At 36.1% G+C, this 20476-nt stretch overlaps 1 protein-coding gene across 1 annotated transcript in view; it reads left to right on the top strand.

Annotated features, from left to right (window-relative positions):
- The window catches only part of LOC107713623 (supervillin-like), a 37069-nt gene extending 17564 nt beyond the window's left edge, over positions 1-19505 (top strand). Inside the window, exons 14-35 of the mRNA XM_016519194.1 lie at positions 57-143; positions 1564-2134; positions 3720-4308; positions 5490-5625; positions 8204-8284; positions 9084-9228; positions 10649-10744; positions 10862-10942; positions 11205-11376; positions 11595-11767; positions 13840-13995; positions 14322-14458; positions 14546-14693; positions 14789-14934; positions 15290-15465; positions 15586-15733; positions 16604-16901; positions 17161-17315; positions 17402-17507; positions 18344-18551; positions 19169-19302; positions 19501-19505. Of these exons, the coding sequence (XP_016374680.1) occupies positions 57-143; positions 1564-2134; positions 3720-4308; positions 5490-5625; positions 8204-8284; positions 9084-9228; positions 10649-10744; positions 10862-10942; positions 11205-11376; positions 11595-11767; positions 13840-13995; positions 14322-14458; positions 14546-14693; positions 14789-14934; positions 15290-15465; positions 15586-15733; positions 16604-16901; positions 17161-17315; positions 17402-17507; positions 18344-18551; positions 19169-19302; positions 19501-19505 (3948 nt within the window). The remainder of the gene's footprint in view (positions 1-56; positions 144-1563; positions 2135-3719; positions 4309-5489; positions 5626-8203; positions 8285-9083; positions 9229-10648; positions 10745-10861; positions 10943-11204; positions 11377-11594; positions 11768-13839; positions 13996-14321; positions 14459-14545; positions 14694-14788; positions 14935-15289; positions 15466-15585; positions 15734-16603; positions 16902-17160; positions 17316-17401; positions 17508-18343; positions 18552-19168; positions 19303-19500) is intronic.
- The last annotated feature ends 971 nt before the right edge of the window (positions 19506-20476 follow it).

Here is a 20476-nt window from a genome sequence, read left to right as displayed (position 1 = left end):
AAAGAGAGATCACTTAGAAGTTGTAGTTGACTCCAGAGACATTGTGCTATTCACAGGAACTTACAAAAGACGTAGATCCGTCCAGTCTCACAGATCAACCCGCTGTGACTAATGATTCTGTTGGTCCCCCTCAGAGCGAGCAAGTAAGACACTCTGGACTGAGGCTTTTGATTGGCTGGTCAGTGAGAGCTTTGCCTTGGCAGCAGCTGCTGATTGGTTAATTGCTGAGGCCCCAACAATGTTGCATTTCCAACTGGCTATTTGCAGCTGCTGAGTTGCATTATAACAGTTTCATTACTTTATTTTAAGAGACTGACCTGTTTAATTTATTATCTGAGTAACTGCATTTCACTGTGCCTGTGTTAAATTATTTAAGGGACAGTTTACCCCAAAATTAAAATTGCCATTTACTCATATTTTTCAAACTTTTGTTTTAATGAATGAGATGTTTGGCAGAATGTTTACGCTGATATGGAAAACATGGGCTGTAAGGCTCCAAAATTTAATATTTTCCTCACACAAGGCCATATGGCTTCAGATGATATGGAATATAGCAAAAAAGGAGTACACTTAACTGTATTGTACTTCAAATCTTAAAAGTATATTTTTGAAAAACTACTTGTAGATAATAATATTATTGAAATAAAAGGCCACTTAAGTGTACTTAAAGAGTACACGTTCATGACTAAAGTAAACCTTTTTTTGTAAAAAAAAAAAAAGTGCACTTTATAATAATGTCAAAGGTTCTCCTGCAAAAGTTGAAAAGTACATTTTAAATAATTGTTTTACTAATCTTTTCTCATGCTTTAAAGAAATTACATGCTGAAGCACGTGAAGTACTTGATTATAATTTGAACTGTAATGTTATTTGATGTTAAATTGATTAGTTTAAAATTTGAAGTTCAAATTTAAGTTCATTTAAATTGCAACTTCATCATTACAAATGTGTAATAACAAATATATTCAAATACACAACATACAAGTTTCAATAGAAATTACATTAAAGTATATTTTATAGTTTACCATAAATGCATACCAGTACATTCAGCACTGGTACACTTTAACCATTATTTCAAAGACAATATTTGTAATCATGAAATTATATATAAAGATGTGCTGAAGTTCTGTGTAAGTGGATCAAAAATACTCTCAAGTTCAACTAGCTTGAACAAAGCAGCCAGGACATTCTGCACAATAACTCCTTTTATATTCTACGTCGATTTTTAGAGGTTTGGAAAGAAATGATGACCAAACATAATTTTCTTGGTGAACTATTCCTTTAAATAGGCAATTCTGTGCTTGCTATGAGAGACCGTTTTTCTCAAGAGCGTGGGATTAGAATTGTGTTTTAAACAGACGATGATGATGATTAGTGGTGTAAAAAAAAATCAAGTTTGTTGCATGTCTGAGAAGTTTACCAATGAGGTTGTTTGGTATGCAAAGCACATCCGATCTCTGCAAGCTGCCTCTGAATCATGCATCCTGCATATGACCTCTGACCTCTCCGGGCTCTGTAAATGCGAACACGGTCTGAAAATATAATTATTCTTTCTATCTCTCCAGCTGCAAAATGGAAGCGTGAAGTTGGAGCCTCTCTCTGCATCACTGGTCCGCTCGGTTACCGCGGTCACCGCCCAGGCCTCTGTTGCCACGGTGATAAGTGCTTCCCCATCAATGACCGCAGATGTTCGCATGGGGATCTCTGCAGCTCCACCCACCACTCAGGCCTCACCCAATCAGGCGGTCTCTGCTCCGTTTCCGTCCTATGAGAGAGGAGTTCGATACTTCAGTCTTACAGAGAGTGGGGAAAGACCCACACCTGATGTTCAGTCCCCGCGCCCCGCAGAGCTGCCCGGCCAATCGGCGTACAGCAAGGGTGTGGCCGACGAGAGTGGGTGGAGGGGAAGACTAGGGTATTTAAGCAGAGAGGAGAGAGACACAGAGCTCCCCAGTGCGACTTCCCCGCCGCACACACATGCGCTCAGACACACACCCCCTCACGGCAGGGGAGACGCAGAGCTGAGTGGCCCACGGGAGAGGGAGAAAGAGGGTACACCCATCTCGCAGGGAGGCTACCTCTCACCAGATGCCCATCAGACGGCAAGAGGAAGCGGTACCAGAGCCATCGTCTCAGGTAAGGATAAATAGAACGAAAAAGAAAATGGGTTTAGATGCTGTGCAAACCAATCAGCTGTGTCTATTGTCTCTGTGCACGCAATCACACACATGCTGCACTGATTGGGTTAACTGGGTTAACCGGCCTCCAGCCTACATGCTGCTCGAGTCGAATGTGATTAGCATAATTTATCATACATCAAGCATGCGGCTCTCTTTGTCACGCAAAACTAAGTGGCAAGTGGCTCCGTGGCTTTTGTTTGCGTTCCCCGCCAAAGCTGTTACTATCCATTTGCCTGGAAGCAATAGGCGTGTGTGTGAATTGTTTCGTAGTAAAGAGGGAAATGAATGAAAGACGGGAGCGGTAAGACGGCTGGAAGTGTGTCTCAGCGCACACTGATACAGACATGCTGTCAGCCTACAGGAAAAAAACACAGTGGGTTATTAGGTTCACGTTTGCCACATGTTAAAGGACAGCCATGATAGCAGAATGCGACAGTGGCTTTCATAGGATAAAGGGTGTTTTTAACATTGTGCATGTGTGTGTTTTGTTGTGGCAGTGGTGCTTTAGGCTGCTGTCTGTTCATGTGTGTCAGATATTGATTGAGCTCTGTGATAAACGCGACTCTGTGTGTGTGTAAGCAGATGGTGTAATGCATTTCTAGATTTTTATGATTTATTTTCTTTATCTGCTGCATTGAATAGCTGTGGCTACACACATATTTGTCTATTATTAACTGGATGGATTGATGCAAATATTTGAATGGTATATTAGCGTTGAGCCGTTTTTGATTTCATCTGATTTAATTAATACTGATATAATGCCTCTGCTTATAGTCTCATGAATCTAGTCTATTTTGTCATATCCAGTTCATAATTCCACCCCCCACCCCCTCAAAAAAACCCAAAACAAAAAGATTTATTTTATTTTTTCTAATTGTCATGAATGTAATACTCTTTTTTTCAAAGATGATTTTCATTGGATATTGAAATGTATATGTATTTTTTACTGTATTAACACAATATAATATTACAAAATATTGATGTAAAAAAATTTTTTTATTATTGTTATTTATAATAATAATAATAATTCTGTCAAGGATGTTATGTGCAAATTCATAATTTCACCTCCTTTATTTTATTTTATTTGAGTAATGATTCTCATTAGATTCTCAAACCTATAAAGCATTTACTGTATTAAAGTACAAAATATTGAAGTACAATTTTTTTATTGAAGTAAATCAGTATAAAATCAGCTTAGTTTAAAAATAATTAATGCCATTGCATTGAAAGGTAGTAAAACAAATACTACCATGATGTAAAACAAAATACATTCTAATGTAAAATTAAAATTATTTCTTTTGCATTACATTAATGGAGATTTAGTGGGTGTTCAATTAAAATTCACAAAAATATTTAATACAATACAAGCAAATCTTAAAACTCCTAAAAAAAAAAAAAAAATGCTTATATTTTGCATTGAGACTTTTTTTTTCTTTTTGTGGAGAAATGGACATGTTTCTGACAGCTTTTGTGGGATTTACCCTGTAAGTCTCTTTGTATGTGTATTTGCTCTCATGCTGGATCTCAATGTGTTTCTCCAGGTGTCTCTGATCCCAGCGTTCCCGTGAGGACGGTGAACACAGCTGCGGTCTCCTCCAGAAGTTCTTCACACACCTCAAACACTCTCACTTACCTCCAACAAGCCCAGTCCTACACGCCTCCGCAGCCTCAACCAAAACCAGCGCAGCACCCTCAAATCGACACACCAACCCACGCTAGACCTCAAACACAACCCTACAGCCCGCCGACACCACCACAGACACAGGCCAAACCACAAACACACCGCATTTCTGACTCTCAGCCTCACATCCACATTGACTCTCAGGCTCCTCCATGGCAAACCCAGCTGTTCCCTGAACCCCAGCGGCAGGTGCAACCCAGGGTCCCGCCGCAGACGCAGCCCAAACCGCAATCCTTCCTTCCACCTCAGTCACATGCCTACATTCCCCCTCAACCCAAGATACCCCCTCAAACCCAGCCCAAACCCCAGTGCTTCATACCACCTCCAACACAGCCCCAAGAAGAGATCCTGGGAAAATACGGCCCCTCTGGACTCGTCGTCTCCAAAGACCAAAAGCCAGAGATCCACGAAGATCCAGAGGCCATGACATCTATGTCAATCAAAGAAAGGTGTGTGCTGGTTACTTCACTTTTACGTTGTAAGTCAGCATACATACAGTATGCAAATCCTATGTATAGTAATTCACACAAAATATGGCATATTAGCATAGGAGTCAAATTTTGGAAGTAAAAATCCTATTTTTCACTATAAAAAATAATTTTTTAATTAAGTAATAAACCTTTCAGAATGATTGTCCAGGGCTCAACAGTAGTCTTTATGTATTTTTATTTACCCTAACAAACTTGTCTCTGGCTACAAAGTAACATACTGTATATTTTGTTACTAACATATAATTTTAAGAAATAAAATGAAAGAGTATAAATAAATACACTATCATTCAAAAGTTTGGGGTCAGTAAGATTTCTAAATGTTTTGAAAGATATTTCAAGGCTGCATTTATTTGATCAAAACATACTGTAAAAACAGTAATTTTGTGAAATATTGTTACAATTTAAAATGGCTGTTTTCTATGTAAATATATTTTAAAATATAATTTATTCCTGAGATGCAGCGCTGAATTTTACTCCAGTCTTCAGTGTCATGTGATCATTCAGAAATCATTTTAATATGCCGATTTGCTTCTCAATAATAATTTCTTATTACTATCAATGTTGAAAACAGTTCTAAACCTTTTTTTTTTATGGGAACAAAATGTGGGATACATTTTGTATGATACTTTGATGAATAGAAAGTTCAAAAGAAAAATGTCATTTCTTGAAAATTTTTTAAGCTAGAAATCTAGATTTTTATGTGTCAGGATGAGTATATGAAAGGTATGGCTGATGGACAGCATGTTAAAAGCACGCTTATGTCATATTGCAGTGTAAGAAACAATGGAACATGTATTGGAGTGTGCTGATGGCTTTAGATGCTGCAGGTTGACTGGAGCTGTTCTCCTTCTGTCTTGTCTTATAAATGAAATTGGGTCATCTCTGCTCTCGGTGAGCGCTGATAATGCGGACAGCACTATTTTAGATCTCCCAGCCTTCCCCACAGAGCAGGATGAAATGAGTACAGACAGAGAGATAGAGACAATAAACCATGACAAAGTCACATGAGAAAGCTGAATTGTGAAGAATTTTGTATGCTGTAGTATTACAGTACTTTTAGTTTTCTGCATGAGTTTCACATCTACAGTGTAAACGTCTGTTCAAAATGGAGTGCAGCGTTTGATGATTCCCTTTCTCAGGTTAGCCATGTTGAAGAAGAGTGGAGAGGAAGATTGGAAAAACAGGATCAACAAGAAACAGGAAGTTAAACAGGAAGTGGTGTCTGTAAGCGAGAAGAGTAGTCAAATAATGGAGGAGCAAGGCTTTACAAAAAAGGTAAGTATCTATAGCCTAGCAACATCAAATCTGGAAATGCATCACAGGGGTTACCAGGCAAAATGAATGAATTTCTTTTATAATGCATTATATATAAAGGCTTTAAGTAAAGTGTTCCCACAATGTGTCCCCACCAGCTAGCCACTATTATAATAGTTTCTACATGTCTGGGTGCGAGTAATAATCAGTGTGATGTCTATAAATAGACAGTGGTGTCTATGATGTGAAACACTAATATAGTGTTGTAATTTTCTTACCATAAATCACTTTTTACATTCATATGAAATAATACTACTCTGTAACTGCAGTTTTCATATTGTCATTGTTTTTCATATAATTATATTCAGGGGTGTAAAAAGTACCGAGAAATTTTACTTAGGTACAGAAAAATAGTACATAGTCAAAAAAAAAATAACAACAAAAAAGCTTTCTTAGCTTTTCTAAATTGACTTTCAAAAACAGTAGAGATTTCCCCTTGTAGTATTTTTAATGCAATTTTATTTAAAGAAAACTGTTAAAAATCACTGTTTTCTTGTTGTTTGGTTTCTCATTGATAGTGGGGAAAATATATTTATTTTAATAAAAAAGAAAATATAAAAGAAAATGTAAAGTTATGTGAGCATGAACTACTGGCTTGTGACAAGAAATAATTTTTTCATTGAGGAAAGATTTAAGTCCTGATGACTTGTGTTTTGTACTTTTAAGTCTGCATGAAATTTTATACGAGTAAAAATATTCAGTTTTAACAGTACTGTTGTAAAGGTCAAATTCTCCAAAATAATACTTTAGTAGTAAACTATTACTCAAATACTTTAAATCTCTGATGACATTTAATGGTGACTGGTGCTATCAAGCTGTGAAATTAAAAAAAGCACATAAATGTTTCATTCAATTCTTTACACTGTATAGAGTGACGTAAGAATGACTCGTGAATACAACATCTCTAATGGTGCCATAAGGACTTGAAATGGATATTCTTAGATATTCTTTTAAAAGTCGTCCTTTGTGTTCCTTGGAAGAAAGTAAAGTGCTTAAGGTGAGTAAATGAGGGGAATTTTCATTTTTGGTGAACTGTTCCCAATCAAAACCGTGAATCGGATGTGTTATACTAATTTGTGAATAGTAACCGCTTCATGTACTCCTGTAGGCAAAGCTGTGAATTGACTTCCTAGACCTGAAACCTATACTTTACACAGTCTGAGTCATTTCACAGCGTGGTCTAGTAAAATGCGTGGTATTCATCTTTTCAGACGCCGTGTAATTTTCAGTGTTCACTGAGTTTTATATAGAAACCTTGTGCGTTCCTGAGTTACTGTTACTCTCAATTCAGCAAGTGCAAAGGTTAAAGGAATGAAGGGTTTTCAGTTTATCCTAAATTGAAAGGCCAGGCCTTGCACACCAAATGGGTATCATGTAGCATTTTTCCAGTTTTAGCTCTTTGTACCTCACACACACACACACACACACATCTCCTGTGTGTTTAGGACGAGACCGTTATCAGAGAGTTTGCATCATCTGAGCAGCTCTGGGTAAGCGCCTACATCAGTGTCTGTCTTAGACAAGTTTGGCTTTAGCTGCAAGATGACTGGCTGGCCTGCTACTGCAAACTGCAATTTGATTGGCTTTTTCTTAAAGGACTGACACGCTGCTTGCCTTATCTTCTAGATTAACCTCATTTTATAGCTCACTGTAAAATATTTTAGAGTACAGTAAGGTTTAATTTAGCGTAACACTTGCACAGCATTTAAAATTTTTGATAATTTCGACATTTGCATACATTTTTAAAAGTAAAAGTTGTTAACAGTTACTGTAGTTAGTGCACTAACATGAACAATTTTTGTAAAATTATAAAAATAATAGTATTTTTATTAACTATCTTTTACAAAGAATAAGTGTAAAAAATACATGCTGATTATTAGTTTATGTTAGCTAAATTAACTAATGTTAACAAATAAGGTGGCTATAGCAAGTTAATATTTGCATTTCTCTAAAACTGGACTGCTGTTGGAATGTTTAGGAACATGCTGTAATAAATTCACTTAACATTTTAGATGAAGCACCTTGCTTTTCTAGATGGACCAGATCTGTGCTTCTCAACTGATGGGTCACATCTCAAAAATAGGTGACTGGTCTGTTCTGATATCATTATGGTCAGCAGAAACGAATGTAAAATGTGATTAATAAAATATAACTAACCAAGGACATGAAACCTTTATGATGTATAGAAATCAAAAAGGTCAGTTTATGCTATCAGCTTATAGCATGTTAACATATTTGAGTCTTGGCCGTTCATAATAATATTGTTAGATTTAAATTTTTGTACAATAACCTGTTTTGGTGCTGTGTTAGTTGTCACTTGATATCCAATGCAAAATACTGAAAATCTTGCCTGAAGTAAAACCAGTTGAGAACCACTGGTCCAGATTTTTCTTTTGCCTTTTTCCTTCATTCATTCTCTGACCTCTGTGAATTATATTCTTCTTCCGTTCATATCTACACCCTGTAATCATTGTCTGTCATTCTTTCATTCACTGTTTTCTTCTATCTACTTCCTGTTTCCCCCTTCTCCTGTCTGTAGGAGCCTGTCTTTTCTTCCACCTACTCTCCTCCTCCTCTCCCATCTACCCCAAAATGCCAATATGTAGGACAACAAGGCCAGGTAAGAGGGAGCGTGTGCATTTTGGAACCATTTCATTTCTAACAGAACTCTACGAAAGGTATGAATTTCCTCTTTGTTTGTCTGTTCCATCCTTGTGCCACCAGATAATCTGTATTAGTCTAGAATGTTCTGAACATTAGGTTTTGTCAGATGAGATAGGAGTTGCTTTTTTCTTGTTGATTTGAATCTAGTTCATGATTATTTATGTGTGCATGTATTTAAGTATGTATGAAAACAAATGGCTGAACTACTCGGACAATATTGCTGTAACAAGTTATGCTAAGAGTCTAAAAGACTAATACATAAATACATATCTATGCTTTAATACACCAAGTAAAAATGTTCTGGTTTGATTTAGTTTATAATAGACTCTTATTATTAGTTTGCATAATTTATGCCTCGGTTCACTGTGGATGATAGTAGAAAACACAAATTTCTCTGACGAAAACAGGCAGCACAGCCAAATTTCTGTAGATTTATTCAGGGCAAATGCATTCATTAAATGAGCGTTGGTGGCATAAAAGCGTAAATCTAATTTAGATGGAAATGCAGAGCACTTTGAGTAAGGATTACTGCATTTTTGGCTTTTGCTGTTGACTGGCAGATTTCAGTACTGTATGAACAGCAAAGAGGATAGTCATATTCTAATGTTTTAAAAGCACTTTTGACATGGGCCGTACAATTTGAGTTTGCTCGTGTGAATTATCTGTCCATTATGTCTAAGTCGTTGGTCTTTCCTTCCTGTAAACATATCAGAATGATCTATAACCATCATATCTGTTTTGTCTCATGTAATCAGAAGCTTAAAGAGGGGGAGGGGCAGATGTCCATCGAAGAAAGGAAGCAGATGATCTCGACGCAGGAGGAGGCGTGGCAGAGCACAGGGAGGGGCGTGGCCAATGACTCCGGCCAGTACACTGTGGCTGCCAGGATGGTGAAAAAAGGTTAGGATGTGCAAACATACATGTCAGGGTTATTATCCTTAACTGTGTAAAAGCTTTTGCTAAATTTTCATTAGTTTAAGAAAAAATTATTGGACAAATCTGAGATTAAAATACTTTTTTTGGCTTCAAAACGAACGAAAAATAAAATCCTGTAAAAATGCTCTCAAAATAGTAACACTAAAAAAAATTATACGTATTGAAGAATTAAAAAATAAAATAAAACATTTTAAGTGAAACTAACTTAAATTGAAATGAAAAATGAACAATAAAAATAGTTAAAAATAAAAACTGTATATAAAGAAATTATATAAACGTCTACTTAGATACTCAAAGACGAGACGCCCAATTTGGTGTCTGCAGCAAATTAAATTTACAAAAGTGATTTTATATACATAGAAAGCATATTAAATGCAAGTTAAGTGTCTACTTGATGTTTCAAATAACTTTTGTAAAATGAAATATCAAAATATGGGTGAAATAATGTTCCATCATCATTCAGCGTAGCAGATATAGTAATGTAAAAATGAAACAACATACTTTGTCCTGTACTTATTAAAATATATAAAAGAAAAAGCAATCATACTAAATTGTATTATATTTTAAATTATTAAAAGAATTTTGCTGACAAATGGATAAAACCAAGTGGTTTGAAGGATAGTGGCAAAGATAAATATTTAAAATGACAATTAATTAGTTTTGGGGGGCTGAACGATGATCGTTAAATAGAGTCTAAGATGATTCTTGTTCTAAATATACCTGACAAGATTTTTGCTATATAAGCTATTGTTACACTGAATGACATTTGTGACCCTGGACAATTTTTCAAAATTGAGATTTATACATCTGAAAGCTGAATAAATAAGCTCTCCATTGATGTATGGTTTGTTAGGATAGGACAATATTTGGCTGAGATACAACTATTTGAAAATCTGGAATCTGAGGGTTCAAAAAAATCAAAATATTGAGAAAATCACCTTTAAAGTTATCTAAATGAAGTTCTTAGCAATGCATATCACTAATCAAAAATTAAGTTTTGATATATTTACGGTAGGAAATTTACAAAATATCTCCATGGAACATGATCTTTACTTAATATCCTAATGATTTTTGGCATAAAAGAAAAATCTATAATTTTGACCCATACAATGTATTTTTGGCTATTGCTACAAATATACCCCCGTGACTTAAGACTTTTTTTTTTTTTTCTTTTTTGTGGTCCAGGGTCACATTTTACTGGCTGCTTTCTCTAAATCATGGTACAAATGTATAATAGTCATTATTTTTTAATCAGCCGAATCAAATGTTTGTTAAACTTTTATTCAATTTATATATACATTTAATTTAGCTTTTTTTATTTTTTTACGTAGAACAGCATTACATAGGTAGCATACTTATTTTCTGTCTGTCTCTTACCTGACAGGTCTGGCTGCTTCCTCTGCAGTGATCAGCCCTATTCTGTCTCCAGTCTCTGCTAAACTAAAGAGCAGTGTGCCAGCTATCTCGAAACCACAGGAAGGTACATTCGACAAACACACACTTCATGAAAGAAGATATTCCTCTTTGGAAGACACAACGTTTGAGAAAGTTTGTTGTTGCACCATAATAACTGGGGCAAAAACCTGATGTGCTGCAGAAATTGAGGCCAGAGCAGAGATGGAATCTGATAAGAAGCTGGAAAAGCTGGAGACGTTTTTAGGGCGTTTGAACAGTAAAGGTGAGTTGATTGATGCAAAATCTCTTCACTTTTTTTTTTTTAGAAGAGGATGCTATGAGCCCATTGTAGAGGTAAAAGTAGAAATCATAATTGCATCATTTGGTGTCAAATTCTTTGAAAAATGAAGCTGTTTTCATTTGCTGTCACAGTTGTATTTGTTGACCTGATAATGAAGCTTTTATTTAAACCATCATGACTTGAAAAATTTCCATTGGCATTTCTTTCTATTGCACTGCCATCTCAATCCCTTCCTTCCTCTCAGTATCAGGTTTGCAGGAGACGACTTTGACGGTGACAGAAAAAGCCGTGAAGGAAGTGATGCGACTGGATGATGAGATCTTTTCAAAATTTTACTGCCACATGACAGATATTCCCCGCAGCAGGATGCATCTGGATGAGGACTTTGATGCCATCTTCGGAAAACAAACTCCAACGTAAGATTTTAAGTTTCCGTAATATATGTACAACCATTTATTTTTAGATTTAAAAATATTTAAATTATTTTTTTTATTTTATATATTTTTTTGTATTTATTTATTTAAAGTTTTTTTTTATACGCCATATTGTAGTTTTTCGGTTTCATTTATCTTTAATGCAACGTTTGGCTACTTATTGCACTTTCTCTGACTTTTGGCCTCTCTTTGGCTACTAGCTTGACATCGGCGATGGTGCAGCACAAGCGGGCCGTTCGTCCCTCCCGTAATGTCCAGGCCTCCAGGAACCCCTTAAAGATTCTCGCTGCAAGAGAAGACATACGACAGGAGTACACTGAGGAGAGACTGAACATCGGTCAGCTAGAAACCAAGAGAATTAAACAGGAGAAAAGTGAGTAGACGATGCAATGAATGGAAATGTGCTTCAGTTCACTGTTAAAGGTGCCATAGAATGCATTGATACAATATTTTAAATTGTTCTCTGATGTCCCCAGAGTGTGTATGTGAAGTTTTATCTCAAAATACCCCACAGATAAGTTTTTATAGCTTGTTGAAATGGCCACTTTCAGGGTATGAGCCAAAACGCGCAGTTTTTTGTGTTTGTCCCCTTTAAATGAAAATGAGCTGGTGCTCCCGCCTCCCTTTTCAGAAGAGTGCGGCGCTTCAAGAGCTCATGCACGCGGGCATACCAGTGTTACGGTTTAACTGGTGGTGACCGTGTTACTGACCTCACATTGCTTCCAAATGCAATTTTTAACTACCACATTCCTATTTACGATCGTTCTGGTAGCATGTGAAGGCAGCATGAGTGAAAACAGGCAGAGACAATAGTAGCTTTAGCAACATTAGCCTTACAGAGAGCCAAGAAGCTCTTTTGGAAAACAAAATATGACGTGTGATGCTTACTTTGTCTGGATGCAATTTTTAACTACCACATTCCTATTTACTTTCATTCTGGTAGCACAGTCTGGTAAAATGATTAGCACAAACATATATGACTTTTCTGTTTTTTTGTTGTTGTTTTTTTTCTGGGACATTTCCTTCGAAAATGAAATTTAACCACCGTGTCCTCAGCGGTCTATGGAGACTCCAGTGTTCGTTGGTGCATCCCAACACAATACACTTTTAATGGCTCTTTGGCGCTGACATTGTACCTCTAGCAGCTACTGCAAGAAAACAGTAATGGCGGACTGCTGCTTCTCACTCAGTGCTGTGTATATGCTAATAGGGCAGAGAGCGTCACAAATGGGTGGGACTTTCCCCCGAGTATGACGTCATAGTAGTAAGAAATCTGGAACTGCTAGTGTGGAGAGACTGTTTGATTTATTGGGATTATAAAACAATGAGTGGGTGGATTTTTACCATTATAGGCTGGTTGTTTTCACACACTGCGGCCACACAACTGTGTTCAAACACCTTATAAAAGTGATTTTTGCATTCTGTGGCACCTTTAACTAAAAATATTTTCAGTAATTGAAATAAAGCTAAAAATAATATACAAATATTAGATGAAAAACTAAAATATCTGAATTTTTTTCCCTTGATAAATGACTGAAAAAAGTTCGGCTTGAAGTATTAAAATTGCTAAAACTAAAATTGAAATAAAAATAAAATGAATCTAAATAAAAATATTAAAATAATAAAAAAGTCGATGGAACTCTCAACTTCTCGTATACATGGCTCTAATGTGAAAACTGTAAATTTATGGCATTCAGCTTCTAATGTTGTCAGCTTTTCTAAAATCTTTGTAAATTATTTTATTGCTATTTATTTATCTATTATTTATTTATTTATTTATTTATTTTTATTATTACTATTTATTTATTTATTATATATACATATTTTTATTTTATGATTATTATGATTATTATTTTAATTATTATTTATTTATTTATTTTTTAATTCTACCAGGGTTGGGATGGGTTGGGATGGGTTCTAAATTTGCACAGTTGCTGTTTGTTTTATATTACTATTCCCAGAAGAAATTCAATAAACAGTTGTTAACAAAAAAAATAAATAAAATTAATCTTAAACAAAAATTTAAATGAAACGTATAATTATTAAAAATATGAAGTACTATAATAATATATAATGCTAATATAAATAATAGTAATAGTGCTAATATAAATTTAATAGTAGTATATAAATAATACTAAAATAATATTGCTTCATGTATACCTATTTTTTTTATTAAGAACAACATATAAACAATGAAGGAAAGAAAAGGGAAAAAGTGAAATGGATGTTTAACTAATCAAAACACATTTTTTTATACAAAAAATGAAAACAATTTGAGTTAGAAATCATTTATAAATACTGCTGTTCAGCAAGCAGAACATAAAAAAAATTGTTTCTGCTTTGAAAATTTGCATTTACATGAATAAAATTTTGCTAACTAAATAAGAAGATTAAAATATACGTAATTTTCTGTTGTAATAATGTTGTTTTTAACGTGTTTTCCAGTGAGCAAGAGCTCCAGTTTGTCGGATGCAGCTCTGGCTGGTTTGGCCAGTAAAGAGAGCTACAGCAGCGTGAGTCTGCGCAGTGTCAGCGTCTCAGAGCAGATGACCAATAACAGCGCAGCGCCCTACAAAAAACTCATGCTCATGCAGGTCAAAGGTCAGTCTGTAGTACTCTAACACTGTCTCCAAACCAGGCATGATGTGAAGATGTGATCCGTGGAATTTTTTTTTCTTTCTGTCACATAAAGCTGGAAAGCCCCGCCCACAGTGAAATCCTAAGTCCAAACATCAAATGGGTTCTGATCAGCTTTCTGTGAAAACAGAAAAATTATTTAACTAGCATTAAGCCTGGCATACAGTGTAATACCCACAGAAGGCACAAAATATGATATAAATAGTAATATTGTGATATTTTACTGCAGCATGTGCGGTATGTGTTTTAGTGGCTGAGTGTGTTAAACTATGTGCATAAATGTTCTCCAGGTCGACGTCATGTCCAGACCAGACTAGTGGAGCCTAGAGTGTCCTCTCTGAACAGCGGTGACTGTTTTCTACTGGTTACGCCTGAGCATTGCTTTGTTTGGATCGGAGAGTTTGCAAATGTCATTGAAAGAGCCAAGGTACCATCTGACTTCTTATGCACACTATTCTTCATATCATCATATAGCTTTGTACTTCACTGCTATGTTGTTCCATTTGACATCCAGGCATCAGAACTGGCCACTTTCATCCAGCTAAACCATGACCTTGGTTGTCGAGCTGCACTGGTAGAGACGATCGAAGAAGGAGTGAATGCTCAAAGCCCTGCAGCTGCTGAGTTCTGGAAGATCCTGGGAGGACCAGCCAACTACCACTGTATGTACCCTGAAATAGATAGCGTTTATGTGCTATTATCTTACTTGAAATGAATAATATTTTTCTATGTGTGTGTGTGTGTGTAATGATCACAGCGGCCGGGTCTCCAGACGAGGATGAGATGTTTGAAAGTGCCATTGTGGAGACAAACTGTATCTTCCGTCTTGTGGACGATAAACTGCTTCCTGATGATGATTTCTGGGGGAAAGTGCCTCATAGTTCACTTTTGGGCTCTAAAGAGGTCATATTTTGTGACTTTTTGAGGTTTTAGATATTGTGCTAATATCTTCATGCATTATTTCATGTTTTCATTAAATGTGAAACATTTTAGCATTCTTTGCATTTTGCAGTAACTGTGTTTACTTTTATAATTATTTAAATATTAATAATAAACTATGTATCTATGTTTATTAGTATGATTTATATTATGTAACTGAGAATAAAACATCTAGAACATTCTGTTTTTGTATTTTTTGTAGTATTTTGCATATTTTGACATTTAATAAGAACTTTTTCCTCATTTTGCACAACATTTTATTTGAATATATGGGAATCATGAATATATTTGTTTTTCTTGGCTCTCTTTTCCACATTAGGTGGTAGTGTTTGATTTCGGTAGTGAAGTGTACGTGTGGCATGGTAAAGAGGTAACACTGGCACAGAGGAAGGTGGCGTTTCAGCTGGCCAAGCACCTTTGGAACGGGACGTTTGATTATACCAACTGTGACATCAACCCTCTGGATCCTGGAGGACACAACACGCTCATACCGAGGTGCACACATACGATTCAGAAGATTACTTAAATTGATTATATTAAGTTTCACACAGACCAATTATCCACTTAATTTGGAGAATCTCAATGTAAAGTTGTGTGTGTGTGGTTATTTTCTAGGAAAGGTCAAGGTCGCCCAGATTGGGCCATGTTTGGCAGACTGACCGAACATAATGAAACATGTCTTTTTAAAGAGAAGTTCCTGGACTGGAAAGATGTTTCTAGACTGTCACCTAAAAATGTCATCGAGCACCCCTTCCAGCAGAAGGTGGGTTTCTGTGTGTGTCAGTACCTGCTTTTGGTTCAATGAAAAGCTGCAAAACATAAAAGGAAAAATCCTTTGACTTTTTTTTATTAGGAATGTGAATTGTGAGCAATGTACTGATTCTGATAATGATTTCCCTTCATCATTGTTTGTAATTAGGAACCAATTATTGAATACCTACACTATTAGAAATGCAGAGTCAGAAAGATTTTTTTGAAAAGTCATTTCTGTTCTGTCCAAAGCTACATTTTTTTTTATCACAAATACAGTAAAAACAGTCATATTGAGAAATATTATTACAGTATAAAATAATTGCTTTATATTCGAATGTATTTTAAAATAAAATTTGTTCCTGTGATGTCAAAGCTGAATTTTCAGCATCATTTCTTGAAAACAGTTGTGCTGCTTAATGTTTTTTGTGGAAACTGTGATACATTTTTTCAAGATTCTTTGGTGAATAGAACATTTAAAAATAACAACATGTTTTAAAGGAATTACAAAAACATTTCTGTGTTTTCTGTCACTTTTGATTAATTTAATGTGTCTTTGTTAAAGTATTAATTTCTTACAAAAAGATTATACTGACCTCAATCTTTTGAACTTGTCTAAGAATTATAAGGATTATAATTAGAACGAGCCGTTTTAGGTAGGCGTGGTTGACTCTTAACTTTTATAAAGAATATCTCTTTGGATTTGAGACTTTAGTCTTTGCAACTTTACAGATCTTCTTTATGCACCAAGAGCTTGTAACACTCCAAAGAGAAAGGAAAAAATTTAAATCTCATCATATGACCCCTTTAAGCACAACTTTTCTTTCCTTTTTTTTTTCATTTTCTTATTCTCTTCTTTAAACCTCTCTTCTTCCCTTCTCAGGAGTCTCCGGGCACAGATTCCCATTCTGAGTGCCGGGCGTACAGCGCCTCTCTGATGCTTCCGGTCCTGCAGTCGCCCATCAGTACAGTTCTGGACGGTCAGAATGTGGGTCGAGGACACGGTCCGGTGGGGAACGGCTCGGACGACTGCATGCGCTCTCTGGAGATCAGCACGGTTTCTGTTGACGTCTGGCAAATCCTGGAGTTCGACTACAGCCGACTGCCCAAGCAGAGCATCGGCCAGTTTCACGAGGGAGATGCTTACGTAGTGAAATGGAAGTACATGGTGAGCGCAGCAGGTTAGTAACGGCACCGGGACAAATGAACTTGCCTGTCCATGGACATTGTGTAGTAAAATATGATTAAACATCAGAGAGTTTATCAGAATAATTTTAATACAATTTACACTTAGTTAGAAGACTGTTAGGACTGACATTATGCAGTAAGCGGGAAAATTCTATTGTAGAAGTATAGAATGCACCCTCTTTTCATATGCTGGTATAAAACTGTCAGTGCTCTCCTCTAAGAGTGTTATTGGATGTGTGTGTCCATGTGCAGTGGGCAGCAGGCAGAAGCTGGATCCGGTGCGCAGTGCAGGTCCCGGCAGGGAGAAGTGCTGCTATTTCTTCTGGCAGGGCAGCAACTCGACGGTCAGTGAGAAAGGAACATCTGCGCTCATGACTGTTGAACTGGATGAAGAGAGAGGAGCACAGGTAGGATGAGATACTGCTCTAAACGCACTTGACTGATTTCTGCTTCTCTCTTTCGCTCACTCAATGCTTCTGTGACTCATATTCAGATGCAGGTCCAGCAGGGGAAGGAGCCGCCCTGTTTCCTGCAGTGTTTCAATGGAGGGATGATTGTGCATTCTGGGAAGAGAGAAGAAGAAGAGGAGAACATTCAGAGTAAGAGGATCACATATTTGCAATGCCCCTGTTCAGTCCAAATTTTGGGTTTGTTAGGAACAGTGATGGGTTGTAAGTGATGTATGTAATCTGAATTATGTAATTAGATTCCAAAATTAAGTACTTGTTATTAGATTATACTATTTTCTTAAATAGTCATAAGACTACAGTTAAGTTTTTATTGATTAAATGATTGCATATTATTCACAAATTGCAGTACATTTTTATATAGAATGTGTTTTCTGTTATGAGCATGGGACAAAATAACCTCTATTCGAATCTGTGATAAGTTAAGTCAAAAGTAATCTAAAAGTAATCAAAAAAATATTTAGAATACATTTTCTAAAGTGTGTAATCTCATAGATTGTTAGTAATCTACTGGTTAGAAATGGCAATACTGCCTACTATTTTTGAAAGAAGCGTAGTATGCATTACGCATTCTATTCATAGTATGTGCATAGTATGTTGGTAATAGGATTACAAACATTTGCCAAAATGCGCAAATTTAACAAGAGCTCAGTATAACACACTGTATCCCACAATGCATGTAACCTTTCATTGCCTTAGGTCACATGGGTCCCAGAAGCAATTTTTATCTCTTTTATGATCATTCATTAAGATGTTCTTACAAAACATTGAATAAAAAAACAGCTATTTTTAATACATAATTTGTGTGTAATGAGCGCATGTGAGAACAGTATAGTAACATATTATTGTTTGAAGCATTTAGTCATGCAAATAGCTTCAAGTACATTTATTAAATTAGTGTACTGTGCAAGAAGCTGTATGTCAGCGTATTAATATTTGACTGTTTGTCCCCCTGTAATCTGTTTCAGATGACTGGCGTCTGTACTGTGTGCGAAGTGAGGTGTCTGTAGAGGGCCATCTGCTGGAAGTGGCTTGTCACTGCAGCAGTCTGCGATCACGCACATCAATAGTCCTTCTGAACATCAACAAAGCCCTCATCTACCTGTGGCACGGCTGCAAAACTCAAACCCACACACGGCATGTCGCTCGAACCGCCGCAGAGAAGATAAAAGAACAGTGAGTCATTCATGCATTTTTTAAGGATAACTTAGTTTCCTTGTAATTTACTTCTACACATTTTATATAGAATGTGTTTTCTGTTATAAGCATGGGACAAAATAACCTCTATTTGAATCTATGTGATAAGTTAAGTAAAAAGTAATCTAAACGTAATCAAAAAATATTTAGAATACATTTTCTAAAATGTGTAATCTCAGATTGTTAGTAATTTACTGGTTAGAAATGGCAATACTGCCTACTATTTTTGAAAGAAGCGTAGTATGCATTACGCATTCTATTCATAATATGTGCATAGTATGTTGGTAATAGGATTACAAACATTTGCCAAAATGCGCAAATTTAACAAGAGCTCATAGTGTAACACACTGTATCCCACAATGCATGTAACCTTTCATTGCCTTAGGTCACATGGGTCCCAGAAGCAATTTTATTTGATCTTTTATGATCATTCATTAAGATGTTCTTACAAAATATTGAATAAAAAAATGCAAAAACAGCTATTTTTAATACATAATTTGTGTGTAATGAGCGCATGTGATTAAAAAAAAAAACATTTTGCATTGTAAAAAAAAAAATTTTATGATTGAAATCTGACTCGTATTTGTGTTTCCTAGACGGCCACTGGAGGCGGGACTTCACAGCAGCTGCAGTGTGACCATTCATGAATGTGAGGAAGGTGGCGAGCCAGTGGAATTCTGGGAAGCGTTAGGCAGGAAGGACCGCAAGGCCTACGACTGCATGCTTCAAGGTACAACACACTGGAGGAGAGTGGGACTGCATGATTTTGGAAGTTTGTTGATGATCTTTCAGACAATAATGCATCTCTAACATACATAGGAAAAAAAAAATCTGCTACATAATAAAAAAAGAATCGTAAATCATAATTATGACATTATAAAAAATGTCATAATTATTTTATAAGTCAAAATTAACGTTTTTGTTTTAGTGTGACAAACATGACTTGTCATCTATTTTTAATACATAATTTGTGTGTAATGAGCGCATGTGAGAACAGTATAGTAACATGTTATTTGAAGCATTTAGTCATGCAAATAGCTTCAAGTACATTTATTAAATTAGTGTACTCTTCAAGAAGCTGTATGTCAGCATATTAATATTTGACTTGTTTGTCCCTCTGTAATCTGTTTCAGATGAATGGCGTCTGTACTGTGTGCGAAGTGAGGTGTCTGTAGAGGGCCATCTGCTGGAAGTGGCATGTCACTGCAGCAGTCTGCGATCACGCACATCAAAAGTCCTTCTGAACATCAACAAAGCCCTCATCTACCTGTGGCACGGCTGCAAAACTCAAACCCACACACGGCATGTCGCTCGAACCGCCGCAGAGAAGATAAAAGAACAGTGAGTGCATGCATTTTTTTAAGGATAACTTAGTTTCCTTGTAATTTACTTCTACACGTTTATACTTAGTACTATAAAACTGAGTTCAGAGCATACGCTAGCATTCAAAAGCTTGGGGGTCAGAAAGATTAAAAAAAAACATTTTGCATTGTAAAAAAAAAATGTTATGATTGAAATCTGACTTGTATTTGTGTTTCCTAGACGGCCACTGGAGGCGGGACTTCACAGCAGCTGCAGTGTGACCATTCATGAATGTGAGGAAGGTGGCGAGCCAGTGGAATTCTGGGAAGCGTTAGGCAGGAAGGACCGCAAGGCCTACGACTGCATGCTTCAAGGTACAACACACTGGAGGAGAGTGGGACTGCATGATTTTGGAAGTTTGTTGATGATCTTTCAGACAATAATGCATCTCTAACATACATAGGGAAAAAAATCTGCTACATAATAAAAAAGAAGTAAATCATAATTATGACATTATAAAAAATTTCATAATTATGACATAAAGTAGAAAAATGAAAATTAGCAATCAAAATTTGAGTCAAAATTAACGTTTTTGTTTTAGT

The sequence above is a fragment of the Sinocyclocheilus rhinocerous genome, unplaced genomic scaffold, assembly GCF_001515625.1.
Source record: "Sinocyclocheilus rhinocerous isolate Xijiao unplaced genomic scaffold, SAMN03320098_v1.1 scaffold898, whole genome shotgun sequence".
NCBI classification, from domain to species: domain Eukaryota; kingdom Metazoa; phylum Chordata; class Actinopteri; order Cypriniformes; family Cyprinidae; genus Sinocyclocheilus; species Sinocyclocheilus rhinocerous.
Note: the sequence above shows the minus strand (reverse complement) of the source record. Positions and strands in the feature narration are given on the sequence as shown.